The 14,430-nt window shown below is 41.1% G+C and overlaps 1 protein-coding gene across 2 annotated transcripts in view; it reads right to left on the bottom strand.

The window, feature by feature from the left end:
• Window positions 1-1,092: 1,092 nt before the first annotated feature.
• BMPER (BMP binding endothelial regulator) overlaps window positions 1,093-14,430 on the bottom strand; it is a 245,416-nt gene continuing 232,078 nt past the window's right edge. For both annotated transcript variants that reach the window (XM_032871821.1, XM_032871814.1), the window contains exons 14-15: window positions 13,048-13,178; window positions 1,093-2,494 (exon numbers count right to left, since the gene is read on the bottom strand). In XM_032871821.1, coding sequence (XP_032727712.1) covers window positions 2,313-2,494; window positions 13,048-13,178 — 313 coding nt within the window. In that variant the 3' untranslated portion in view covers window positions 1,093-2,312. The remainder of the gene's footprint in view (window positions 2,495-13,047; window positions 13,179-14,430) is intronic.

Below are 14,430 nucleotides of genomic sequence, written 5' to 3' on the forward strand. Positions count from 1 at the left end.
ACCATACTCCCCCATCACAGAGCTGCCTGCTTGGATTAGTAAGCATGAATAACCCTCTGCCCTTTCTGCCTTCTCTTTTTTCTAGAATTAGGAACGAAAAAAGTTTACAATATTTAAACTAGCTATGAATAAAAATACATCACACAAACTTGTAATCAAGCCACCCAAATTGCCAGAGTTGGTCCATGAGGAAGAGTCTTCATCTCATTCACCATGGTCAGATGTGATTGAAAATGCTGGGATAGGGGCTATTAATCGTCACTCACTCTTTGGATGAATCATGAGCAGTAAATAACCATCCACAATTTTCCCTTCTGTGGTCCCTCTTTCATAAAGCAAAAACTCAGTGTGAAATGGAAAGGAATTTAAAGATAATCTAAAAGAATTAAAGGTGATCTAAAAAGGAACCAATCAGAAGAGGTCCACTGATCTGCACTATCCTTCCTTTCAGTACAGGGGGAAATACATGAGATTATAAATATAAGAGTTTTACAAACTCCAATTGTCTCAGATCTCTGTGCAAGTAATCCCATGAGAAGAAGGGTGTCTAGTTTTCTTGATTCTTAACCTTGCTCATATGCTACCCAGCCTCTTTGTGCTACAGATGAGCAAAAGTGTGGCTCCAAATGCTTAAACAGTGTGGAGAAGGTCACATCTATATTTGGAACTTAAGTCCCCTAAAAAGCTCTCTTTCCAAATGTAGCACTAAAGCAATGACCAGGCTACCTTGGGTTCCAGATATTAAGATATTTAGGACCCATGGAAAACAACAACAACCACATTTTCTGGTGTCCCAGACAGTCAGTATTACACTCTGTGCTTTATTCAGTTTACTCAAACAGCTGGAGATGTCCCAGCAAAGAATCCAAATTAATACTTGAGCTGTCACGAATGCATGACAGGCAATGGCAACATACTGATTGTCAAAAATTTGGGGATTTTCTCTTCTCTATTAATAGTACTCTATAAAAATTAAGTATTGTAGGTTACATAAGATATGTCTAAATAAAGCCATTATAAAATTGATGAGCCCAAAGTTGATATGGTTTACTTATGAAGTATAACACAGCACATCTTGGAAGAGAAAATACATTGTTTTAAATATTAAGCCCTTTATTTACTACACTGTAGAACATAGTATTTTTAGACATCAGTAAGTTTTGTTTTGTTGACATTTTCATTTATTAACTGAAAACAAAATTCAGGAAGCTCACGTGATGACCAGTAGTAAACTACCAGTAAATTAGAGCAAGTACAGAGACCAGTCTTTGTTTGGCCTGATGTTAAATCAACTGGTCAGTAAAGGCTTTCTGCATAATAATTATGACATACTAACAGTCTCCAAATAGCACTGGACTAGGATCCTCTGGAATTAATAGTGATTTTCATTTTACACATGGAATAGTCACACAAGGTAGATGGCTTACATCAACTTATTATATATGCCCATCCTAAATTGCTCTAAGATTCAAAGAAATGGTTACTTTCTCACATGTTGTGCAAAAGTTTCTCCAAATATCTGCTCATGCTCAATAAAACTAACATGTCACCCAAACATTTTTTAATCTCACTGTGACATATAAATGGACATCCATCATACACACATTTATAATTAGGTGACTCAAAGAGTATGCAAAGATGGCAAGAAACCATTCAATTCTTTGGCTATGCTCGACTGACAAATATATATTTCTTGGCAACTAGCCAATCGGTTTTGGAAATAATATTGGACCATGACCCAAGAAAGTCTAACAACCTATCCCTTGCTTTCCATGCACCATTAGGGCCTGTCACCAATCACCAGCCATCTCTCTCAGGCATACATTCCTCTCCTTGGAAGCATGAAATGCCCCTGGATAACTTTGCCCTTCTCCAGAGAAACACGTTTTCCACTAAACTGCAAGTCTTGATTCAAAGCTAAAATTAATGCAGGCAGGCAATTTGGGTTTCTTAGAAAACTTCTTGAAAATGACAAATGTATGTGATGTTAAAGCCATCCAATATGTCTGCATGCTGCCTTATTAAATTACCAACACCTGGTTTATTTATACAATGATTCCAATGGCTTACAGGTTAGGATCCTAGAAATAATACATGTCTTATAGCAAAAAATATACATATAATAATCCACCTATAGTTTATATAAATGATGAAATGTTTCTGAATATATCTATATATCTATATATGTACACATATATACTCTGTGTGTGTGTATGTGAAGAATCAGCACACAAATACTGCAGTCCTTCGTTGGCTCTTCCACTTCAGTGTCAAGGACACCAGGTTTCAAAGTCTTAAGAGCAGAACAAAGGTCACCGCTGAGGACAAAGGACTGGCTTGATGCACCTTCCCTTGTGAAGGACCAAATTTGCTGGACAGTGGCAGCCTGCAATGCATGGCTTATTGCATGGACCGATCTCATTCCAGTTGTCACAGGTCTTGGCACATCCTGGACCACAGGTATCGTACACAGCCCCATGCTTACATTGGGTGGCTGGAAAAAAAAAAAAAAAAAAGGCAGACACGGGTGAGACGTGGAGAAACAGCCACGTCAGTTCAACCCCAGCCCCATGCCATTCTGCAGCCTCATGTCAACCACTGCTCCGGCTCTTCCACAGCACAGATGCACTTTTGCATTTTAACAAAGGAATAACCAACCTCCGACCTTCCTCAAACACTCTGGGTATCACTGGCACCTGAAAAAAACAATATCAAAGGTCCACCTGCTGGGCTAGTGAACCTCAAAATAAAATCAAATGGAAAGCTTTTTATTCCCAGAGAAGACAAACTATACATTAGTAAAGCTCCCAGGACGTCTATGAGGTTATTTGGTTATTGAGAGCAGTCTGAAAAATCAACTCCAAATAGTGCTGAAAGCTATCAAGTTGTGATGAATAGGAATATTTTATGCAACCACATCAATATTCAAATACGCAGAATTATACATACAGGGAAAAAAAACCCTACCAACGATACGTGACATATTTTAATCATAGTAATCAATTTGAGGCAAATTAGAACAAGAGTGGGATAAAAACCAAGTAAGGAAAAATGAGATGTGTACCTGGGGAGAGGGAAGTACGTGGCTGGCTGGCCAGAGAATATAAAAATGATGATCTAGCCAAATCACCACCCATTTGCTATCTTTGTTTACTAAGAGCTAAAATGATTCTGACAATACTCTGAGAGTTCCGGAAAATTAATGAATAGATTTGTCAGGAAAAAATGCTGCAAACATTCTGGAAGTTTTATGACATACAAACTTTCCTATCTGGGTTATTTTCAGGGACGGTCAAAGAAGCCCCCGCCCCCCATTCTCATGAAGAGGAATGTAGAAGAGGGGCTTTTCAAGAACACCAGCAACAATCTAACCTTCCTCTGACATTGCTCCAAACAAAATGAATAGCAAGGCAAGACGATCTGTTGAAACCCCTCTACTACAGCTTATGTAGTTTGCAAAATAATACCTCGTAAAGAATCACATAATTCTGAAACTGAAAACTTGAACTGGTTTTCAAGCAAGTGCACCTTAAGCTCAATCTTTCAAATTAGAGATTTAGAGTTAGCATGGAACATTCATGTTTGACCATGTCTAACTTAAAATAAGCTAGTAAGAGCTCTCTCTGTCCCAAATTCTGATGGCCAACCCCTCCCTTGCCTCTTTAGGCCCGGGAATGATCACAACCTCTCTGTTATCAGGGTATGACAGAATAAAAAAATAAATAGTCTTTGTCCCTACTTCCTGGCACACAGCTCCTAAAGTCCATGGAGTCTCCAGAGTAATAAGTGTATTCTGTATGCTAATGACATGGCAGGTGGCTAGGGGACCCTACACAGCTTCAGGATGGGGGCTGGTTACCAGAAAAACCAAGGTCTGATTAGAAGGTTGCAACTTTCAGCCCCACCACCCAAATTCCAGGAAGGGGAGACAGGGTGGCCACTGAGTTTATCATCAGTGGCCAATGATTTCATTGACCATGCCTGCATAAGGAAACCTCCATAAAAACTCTTAAATGACTAATAACAAGGTTCAGAAACCTCCAGAGCTCAGGAACATATCAAGATACTGGGAGGGTCGTGTCCTTCCTCCACTGGGACCATAACTCCTTCGTCAGGACCCTTTTGTGCCTTGCTGTACGTACCTCTTCGTCTGTTCATTTGTATCCTTTATAACAAACCAGTTAGTAAATAAAGTGTTTTCCAGAGTTTTGTGAGACATTTTAGCTGTTAAGTCTGAAAAGGAAGGGGGATTTTAAGAACACCTCTCTCCCCCTACTTTGCAGCCAAAGCAGACAGAAATGAGGGTAACCGAGGGACCTAACACTTGGAACTGGCATCCAAAGTGAGGGCAGTCTTGTGACACTGAGCCCTTAAGCTGATGGAGTCTGATACCAGCTCTGTGTAGTTAGTGTCAGAATTCAATTAAATTGTAGGGCGCCCAGTTGGTCTCTGGAACTTTGGAGAATTGGTTGGAATGAGAAAAACCCACACACATTCAGTGTCGAAATATTGTGAGTAAAAACAGTTCATTTCCAGGGCACTGGGCTTTTCTTTGTTATTCTCCTACACCCTATTTATCCCTTTTCAAGAAGCCCATCTATTAAACTTACCTCAATTAGTAAATGTGAGTGTGCTCTTTGTTTTCTGGCTGGATCCCAAGTGATATAGTTGATAAGTAAAAAATTACTGCTACTCGTTAATGCTATATTCCCTAACATTACAACTACCATGTAACTTTATTGTTTCAGCTTTTCACGATTTAATTTTATTCCTTAGGCTACTAGGAACCTCCTCTAGGCAAGCCAAGCCTGAGACCCACCTTCTGCCTTGATCTAGTGCCATTATCTAGCTTGGTGAGTGTTAAGTACCATCCAGCCCATCTTCCGCTGTTCTAGACACTTCCTAATTTGTTTTCCCACCTCTCTTATCTGGATGAGCTCTTCCTTCACTCTCTGCTCAGAGCACCTGCTGCCCACCTCCATTCCTGCCTTTACAACATGCAGCTGTACTCATAGGTTTCCTTGTCTTCTCTCTCTCTCCCATTAAATCTAGGCCACTAGAGGGAAAGATATCTTGTTTCTTTATTTTCAGCAACAGTGTGCTATTTAACATGCAGCAGGTAGTCAGAGGACTACTGAGTGCTATATGGATGAGTGAGTGGGTAGAGCAACATAACTCTTCCTTTAAATTTTGCTCGCTTTTCTGACAGTCTTTTTTTGGCTTTTGACAGACCCCTTCAAAAATTGTTTCCCCTTTCAGTGGCTAACGGAATATCCTATATATTATTTATGTCTAACAATTTGGAAACATCCTAGCTGAATAGCATATTCACAATGACTATTCCCCTGTGTTGTTAGGTTTTCCACTGAAAATTAGAATGATCAGGGAGCTCCCTGATGCCAGACATCCCTCCCCGCAAAAAACCTAGCTCAGGTAATTTTCATATGCAGTCAGAACTGAGAACTTATCCGATACACAACCCTCACATCCATGCTTCAGTCACTGCAAGAGATTCATGCCTTTTTAGCAAATGAGGAAGCAACTATTTCTAAAGTGGAAGAGCGCAATGAGCGCTCCTGTTGTTTCCCACCATCTGCACCTAAAACCCTATTGGAGCTCCTCTGCAGACTCAGAGCCCCCATCCTTCCTTAGTGAGGGGTTCTGGTCATCGACACAAGCACCCTTACGTCATTTTCCTATCACCGCTCCACCGCATCTACACCCATCCTTGACTTGCCACTCTTGGGTTCTGGACCCTCTCCTCCAGGAACTTGCTCTATTAGTTGTTTGTCCTTTTCATTGCATATTTATCCTCTTCTCTGTTGGCTCCATCTTCTAAATATTACAAACATCTTCAGAGCAATGCTAACCTTTGATAAAAAAAGATTCTATAACGTATCAGACTTAATGCCTTCTTCCTTTTACATCTAAATCTCATTAAAGAGTTTACAGTCATTCTATCCAATTCCTCTGCAATTAATCAACATTAATGACCTTTCTCAGCTACCACTTTACTGAAGCAGTTCCCACCAAAATTTTTCATAACAACTCTGTCTACCGATACACTGGTAAGCCCCATTCTCCCATAACCTTTCCACAAAATATTTGGCCTTACTCTCTACTTTATCTTATGACACTGAACTCCCCAGTTTCTAACACCTTAAGGACACCTTCTGTCCTGCGCTTGTCTACTTTCTTCTTTCCCTTACATTGTCTTGTCTTCTCACTCTCTCTCTCTTTCTATCAGCTACTACAGTGCCATCTCTAATTTCTAGTTCTGATTCTCTTCCCAATCTCATCATTTTCCAAGTCTTAATTCAAATGGCGCTTCTTCCAAGTAGCTTCCTGGATCCCCCCAAAAATCCTTTCTCTCTCTGCACCCCACAGCACTTTTCATGTTACAGTTATTTGTTTAATCCGCAGTTCCAGTGCAGCTGTAGTTCTTAATCAGAGATGCTTATCACAGTCCCTTGAGGTTCTTTCAAAAGGTATTATTCCTTAACCCCATTCCCTGAAGATTTTTGCTCTGAGTCTACAGTGGGGCCCAAGCGGCTGTAGATTATAAAAGTTCCGGGTATGGCCTGTCATAGTTACCAATGTCAAGGACCCACGGTTGAAGAAAGTGAACTGTTGAGGCCTTGGTCCTGTGGACAGAGTCCTTGTCTACCATGACCCAAGGTTCTGGCACAAGGCCAAGCACAGAGGAACAGTTTAATAAATGTTAGTGCCTGTTGGATGATGATTTAATCTTAATGATGCTCAATCCATCATCTCATTTCCCAGTGTGGATTACATTTGGCTGGACTTGAGTTCATTTTCCACTCAGCTACTTCCAGAAAGCCTCTTTGAACTCGCTTTACCCGCCAGATACTTTGCTTCCCTTTAAATCTTGCAAAGATCATTTATAAGATGAAAAGTTGATAGAATTTCCTCTTTCCACCCATATTCTCTCCTTTTCCCACATGCTCTCATAGACATGATCTCTCTCATGTCTCCTCCTCTCTCTGACCTCTCAATTATTCCTTCTAGCTCTATCACTTAACTTACTGATGTTCTGCTATGACATTTCACCTTTGATTACCTGAACACTGATTATTTCCTTCACAATCTATGGCTAGAAAGTAGAACATAGAAAATGGAGAACTACTTGAAAAAAAGCGGGGGGATCTTTTCTCATTGAATAAATACCATTTCCATTTCAGTTCAAATTAATAAATCTCTCCCGCCTATCTGCCATGTGGTAGGCATTCTCTTGGGCCAGGGAATCAAATGTGAGTAAGATATCATCTTTGATCTCCAGTTACAGGAGTCTGGGCATACAACCAAACAGATGAAGGTGACATGTAAACAGATTCTTAATAAAATGCAAGAGGTACCATATTAGATCACTGGAGCAAAATACTATAGAGGAGTAAGAGGGAGACATCACCCCGATGTTGAGGGTAGGTCAGCATCTAAGAAGACCTCAGAGAACAGAGCCCACTTAGGTCTTAAAAGGTGAGTAGGAACTGTCAGACAGGCTGTGGTGGGAAGAGTTGCCCAGGTAGAGAGAGGGCAAGGGCAGGATGTGGGCAACAACAAATTGCCTGGCTCAATCAGGGAACGAGGATCCCAATTTGGTAGGCGGGAGCACAGAATTTGAGGAGGGAGACGGGGAGACAAAGGAAGACAAGCAGGCAGGGGCTGTTAGTCTTGGCAAAGGGGAATCTTGGGAGGGTTTTAGCTGGGGGATGATGTGATTACGTTTGCCTTCAAACTGATCATCAACTTTTATATGATCCTAGAAAGCGAATACTGACTCAGACCCTGTTTGACCCTTCTGTGAATTCAAAATTATTTCTAATATATAATAGGCAAGAGATAATTTTTTAAAACCTAAATGTGACCGATATGCACATATGCATTTAAAAAAGGATTCATCTGGTTAAATTAATTTTGTTAAAGCCAGCAAACTACCAAAGTGACTAGGGTTGGCATGTATTTGTTCTCAAGGGCAAATAAGCAGCCACTGTGTAACACATACAAGCAGCAGCGTGTGTTACTTTATGTGGTAGCCCATAAAAGCACTAGGTGTTGGCTTTATCTGTAAATTCAATAAGCAGGGCTCTGCGCCCTCTGGAACTCAGCTGTCCTCATGTCCCTCTACTGGGTGTTAAAGATGACCATACTGACTTTATCCCCTAAACTGTTACAGGAGGCATCCAGTTAGCCAAGGAAAAGCTCACTGTGTATAAGGAAAGCAGTTGCTACAGAGAAGGGGCTAGAATCACCCAGAATTTGTAGGAAAAAAAAACAAAACAAAACGGGAAAATGCTCATAGAACCCAGCAGACTATATGATGTGCTACAGAAAGATAAACACCACTTTGAATATCCTAGCACCTTTCCCACTTATAAGATGTATTACTGAAAGTGCAGTGACAATTAGCATCAGCTACAGGGAGGTGGCGGAAAATCCGTTAAGTATAGCCAAGTGAGATGCACAACCTAGATCACAGCAAAGTTAAACTCAGAGATTACCAAATGACCACCATCAGTGATAAGACACAAATCAAGAGAAATTGGAAAGCTCTACCTAACAAATGTTTGAACAAATTCATTGATGTTTATGGAAATATGCAAATAAATATATATTCATATTCAAATGTGTTTTTCCAGCAATGCTCTTGCTGGTCTGTTTTCATAATGATGAACAACAGAGGCTGTAAAGCAAATTGACCTGAGTTTCATTCCCAACTTACGCATTTTCTAGCTCTGTGACTTGCAGCCAATCACTAAAATATTCTAAACCTCAATGTCCTTATCATTAAAATGTGGGTAACAGAATGTTACCACATAGATTATGATGCAGATTTAACCAGATAAAATATCATAAAAGTACTAGTGTAGTCCTCAGGGCACAGGAAATGCTTATAAAATGGCAAATATTAATAGAAAGTGTCATTATTAAGCTTTTATGATAGACCTTCGTGATGGCCCTTTGCACAGTGTACTGTCCTCCGTAATTCACATGCTAAACCTCGGTGCCATCTGTCCTTTCAGCCACATGTACACTTCCTGCTGGTAGTCATGATAGAGCTAAAACCCACTCTAGCCTTGCAAATGTCACTTGCTCATTCAGAGTTTCTAGCCTGGCTGGCTTCTTATCTGTTCAAATTCCAAACTTTTTATTCTGGAAGATTTCTCTTCTCTGTATTAAGTGGCTATAAGTGCTGTCATAAGTCAAAAGATCTGGGAAGGGATGCTTGGTGGCTCAGTCATTAAGTGTCTGCCTTCGTCTCAGGTCTTGATCCCAGAGTCCTGGGATCAAGCCCTGCTTTGGGCTCCCTGCTCAGTGGGAAGCCTGCTTCTCCCTCTCCCCCTGCTTGTGTTCCCTTTCCCACTGTGTCTCTCTCTGTCAAATAAATAAATAAAACGTTAAAAAAAAAAAAAGAAAGAAAGAAAGAAAAAGATCTGGGAGCTGAAAACAAGGAAGGAGTATTCTTAGGGTCTTCAGTATTTCTGATTAATTGGAACTGGATCTACTGAAAGGTGCTGCATGTCTCTGTAAATTTATTTTCATGTACCAGCTGCCAATCTGTGGAACCTTATTGTGTGTGTGTGTGTGTGTACACGTGTGTGTGTACACATGCGTGTGTAAGGGTTCCCCTGCAACTGTGCAATCAGGCCTCACTCAGATGGGTCCATTAATTTTAAGTGGTAAATGGAACCTTTCAAGAGCCATATTCCTTGTCCGTTAGAAAAGTGATTTTAGCTCCTGACATTTGGTCCCCAAAATCAGGATGCCGGGGGAAATGTGCCATCCTCAGATGCAGAGTGTGCCCTCAGATGGGGCTACACAGATCTCCGGGCTAGGAAGAGAGTATTCCTAGATTGTGTATCTAATATAAGCCTTACCATGGCACCCCCACAGCTAATAAAGTTTATAAGGTTCTGCAGAGCTCCAAATCACAGAGGGTGGAGGGATGGGGCTGGCCTCCATATATCTCACTCATATTCTGATAGATGTGAGGCAAGGAGGACTCAAAGGAGAGAAAGGGAACCCAGACTATTCAACATGCACTGAAAGGACGGGTCTCTCAAAACATCACCTTCACTACACAACCCCACACTGATACATTAGGTGAGAGCTAAGCCATTTGGTCTTACTTTTTAGGAGCCTCCACCACACCTTACTACTGAGCTAGGGAAACTGAAAGACTTCATAAAAATCTACATTTTGCTCCCTTTCCTGCTTCTATTCTTGCTAGGACCTGCACCTCCCACCATGCACATGTCTTAATGTAAGTCCTTGTAAGGGATGAGGAGTTAACTACTTCTTTGGAGTCTTCCGGCACAAATGGCGGTATCTAAGAAATGACAGGGTGAGGTCATCATGCACATATGCCAGACCACGAGCGCTAGACATCTTGAAGATGCCAAGACACCCTGATTCCAGGGAATGAGTGACTCATGATGGACACCTGGACCCTGTCCTTGTTCTGACTAGTTCCTACATGCCTGAGAAGACATGTGCACCAGATCACAACCGTCAGTAAAGACTCCAGACTCCACACAAAGATTAGACTCATCCTCCATTTCCTTTCTAAGCCTCCCAGATGCTCTGTCTCTATCTTCCATATATATATCTTCAATAAACTCTGCTCTCACTTCCTGTTGGCTCATGTTTGCTTTCCATCCTGTGTGAAGCCAAGGACCATCTTGGTTGGTCCTGTAGGATCCCCTCTGGTTCCTCTGGCCTGGCTTGCTGGTATTACTGTGAGTTATTTTTATCAATCAATACTCCTTTGAGAAGGGTGGCATCAACAGAGAGGTACTCTTGCTGTGGAAAGTGAACTCAGATACAAAGACTGACTTGGGTTTGCAGAGGAGAGCAAATTCCAAAAGAAAAATCAGAAAGAAGTAAAAGGGTTTGGTGCTTTTCAAGGACACAGACTAGTGATTTTGTCAAGTGGCAGCTTAGAGAAGTTTTAGTAACCCCAAAAAACCTGTCATCCTCTCTTCTCAAAGCCACCCAAATAGGCATAAAAATTAACTCAGTGGTTTCAACTTTGGCTGCAGGTCAGAATGACCTGAGAAACTTTTATTTTCTTTTAAGATTTTATTTGTTAATTTGAACAAGAGGACATTGGGGAGGGAGAGTAGAAGGAGAAGAGAATCTCAAGCAGACTCCACACTAAGCACAGAGCCTGATGTGGGGCTCGATCCCAGGACCCTGATGTCACCTCACCACCTGAGCCAAAACCAAGAATCAGACACTTAACTGGCTGTCCCACCCAGATGCCCCTCACCTGAGAAGTTTTAAAAGCTACAGAAGGCCAGTTAAAAGCAGGATAGTTGGGCACGGGGCCCAGGCATAGGTTTCTGGTTTATTTTTTAAACTCCCTAGTGACTCCAGTGTCCAGCCAGATTGAGACCCACTGGTCAAAGTAAACAAGATGGCTGTGCACTGAAAACACAGCTTTAACACAATTCTTCTAGACCATTCTCCAACCAGATGACCACTTGTGTATTCCACCAATACAGGCATTCTAGAGTTAGCAGTGCCACCGACTGCCATCCTTCCTAATATGAGAGCTAAGGTTATTAGGATTAGCCTAGAATGAGGGCAAACTCCAGTCTCTTCATTCCAGGCAAAATCTGGCCCTTTTCAGAAAAATGTCTGCCAACTCTTGAGATAAGTGACCAATATTCAGTCATCTCATCTTTAAATCTGAATAGCATCAGCTGCTTCTATGAGTTGGATACTCTTCCAGATGTTTCATATATATATCACAGATGCTTATCACTCTGTGTAATAGATATTATCATAAAATTCCAAACTATAGTGGGAATCTCTCTTCTCTCCCCATACACTCCCTCCATCTTAATCCAAATCACCACCGTTCACCACCACTATGGCAACAGTCTCCTTCCTGGTCACCTGCTTTCAATCTTGCCCCAGTCCACCTACTCCCCCCACTGTAGCCCGGACACAGGGTGAACTTTGGAAAGCATAGAGAGGCTTGCTTAAAGCCCAGCAGTGGCTCCCACTCCTCTTAGAGTAAAGGCTACCCACCTTCCCAAGACCTGAAAAGCCCTGCCCGATGCAGCTGCTGCTTCTTCTCCACCCTCTTCCCCTTGCAAACCATGCTTGAGCCACACCAGCTCCCCTCTAGTACTAGAGCATGCTATCTTGTTCCTACTTTGTGGCCATAAAATATGTTTTTTTCTGCATAACTCGCTTGCCCTGACTCCCTTCGATCCTTCCAGACTCAGCTGAAATGTCACAGCCACAGAGAAGCTTACCCTTGTCACCACCTAAGGAGTCACCCACTCCCTCTCCATTTGCTTTCTTTTGCTTTTCCTTATTTGCTTCCTTCATCACAGTTAACATACTTAGCAAGTATTTGTGGTAGAGTCACTATTTTTGTCTGGTTCTCTTTTTGGCCTGTGGGCACCTCAATGACAAGGGCTTCTTCTCTTTGAGTCACCAGATTACCAGCTGTGCTCAGCACAATGCCCAGCACTTAGCCACTGGGTAAGAAATATTTCTTGAATGAACAAAGAAGTCCATTTTACAGATCTCAAATAAGCCAATTAACCTGCCTGAGATCAAAGAGCTATAATAAGGAATATAGAAATCTATCTCTCAGAGGCAAAAGAACATTCTGCTAGGGTTTAACAAAAAATCACACTTATCCTGAAGACCTTAAATGACTGTAATCATCATGAATCGTCTTTGTTCCACACATAACCTAAGCCACAGCTGTGATTGTCCATGTGCTAAGTACATCCAGCTGGGGTAGCTTGAGGTTGAGAGGATTTTGCAACAGTGGAAATCCTTAAATTGTTCAAATGTGCTTGTCACAAAGCATTTCTCTTAAGTGCATTCTATCCTGCCTAGTGGGAAGCCCTTGTGTTTTATCAAGTTGCAATCTAGTTGGACTATTGATGGAATTTCCCTTTGGCCAAGGGGGAATGTGGCCCACATCAGCAAGTCTCTTCCATTGCTATTTTTGGAGCTGTAGTGAACTTCGGATGGATGGATATGCCAGGAATTTCTCACCTGCACAATTCTGCTGAGGCTCCCAGTGGACACTGATGCCCTCTCTCTGACAGGCCCGGGTATATGCCAGGAATGACTCACAGTAACAGTTTTTATGGACTGGACATTCACACATGTCTGTCACGCAGGACCTAAGGAACCCAACAGAAAGAAATGAACATGTAAAAATATCAAATTTCATCACATACCTTAAATGTGACTTGTAGACAGGGGTGGGTGGGTGGATGTCAAACCTTGATTGGCCATTAAAGGTTGATATTTTAGGTTGGAAATCTAAAAATGGCATAAAAGTTCTACATGAAGCCTTATGGGGTATGTCTGAACAATGTGATAGTAGGTTCCCTTTCTTCTAGAGCAGGATTCTCCAGAAAACTTCCTGTAATGATAGGAAATGTTCTACAATCTCTATTATCCGAAGCAGTGTCTACTACCTGTACCTGGTTATTGAGCACTTGGAATGTATCTAGTGTGTGAGGAACCAAATTTTTTATTTGATTTTATTTTAATTCACTTAGATGCAAATAATCAATATGCCTAGAGGTTACCATGTTGGAAACACAGCTCCTAGGCTGCAGTCACCATTCAAAGTGCTGTAATTTTGTGAATAGCTCTAATATAGGAAACATAGTTTCTACTTCAATATAACCAAAATAGTGACTAACATGATGAAAGTATAAAAATCCCAGGGCTTTCTGTAGACATACAATTAAGATTTATTTTTACAGTAGCTTAGAATCTTAGTCTTTTAAGAAATACTGAACCTCATTCTTTAGAATGTGGGGTGACAAATTCCAAATAAAGCAAAACATTCAGACTCCTAATTAGACTGAAAGATAAAGAAGACTGAGCCAAGAGCTTCATAGCTTAAGTTTAAATATGGAAATGATGGGCCAGGACATCAGGGGAACTGAAATGGGCTTCAATGTAAACCAACAAATTTTCAAGCACCTTGACCTCTAGGACATGGTAATGAATTTACATTGGGATGTCCTATTACCATTTACAAAATGCTTCTGCTTGTCACTGAGTGCTACATAGGCAAAACACAGTCCATATTTTATAAATAAAGAGGCCATTTTACAAATGAATAGATGGGCCCAAGTCCCATTAAAAAGTGGCAAAAGAATGAATTAAACTAATTCCCCTTAGACTGGGGCTTTTCCTGTTATACCCTAGAATCAGAGAACCTTCTTCATCTTCACCTTCCAGCAAGTTCACTCCCTCCCAGTTTGGACTTCGCATTTATGCAAGAGGCCCTCAAGATTAAGAATATTAAACTACCCTTATTTTTTTCCATACTCATGTTCAGCAAAACCTCTTCCTTATAGAACCAAATTCAAGGCTGAAAGCAAAAACAAATAATTATAATACTCAAGATTACAA

The sequence above is a fragment of the Lontra canadensis genome, unplaced genomic scaffold (genome assembly GCF_010015895.1).
Source record: "Lontra canadensis isolate GAN:19392208 unplaced genomic scaffold, GSC_riverotter_1.0 scaffold2, whole genome shotgun sequence".
Classification (NCBI taxonomy): Eukaryota; Metazoa; Chordata; class Mammalia; order Carnivora; family Mustelidae; genus Lontra; species Lontra canadensis.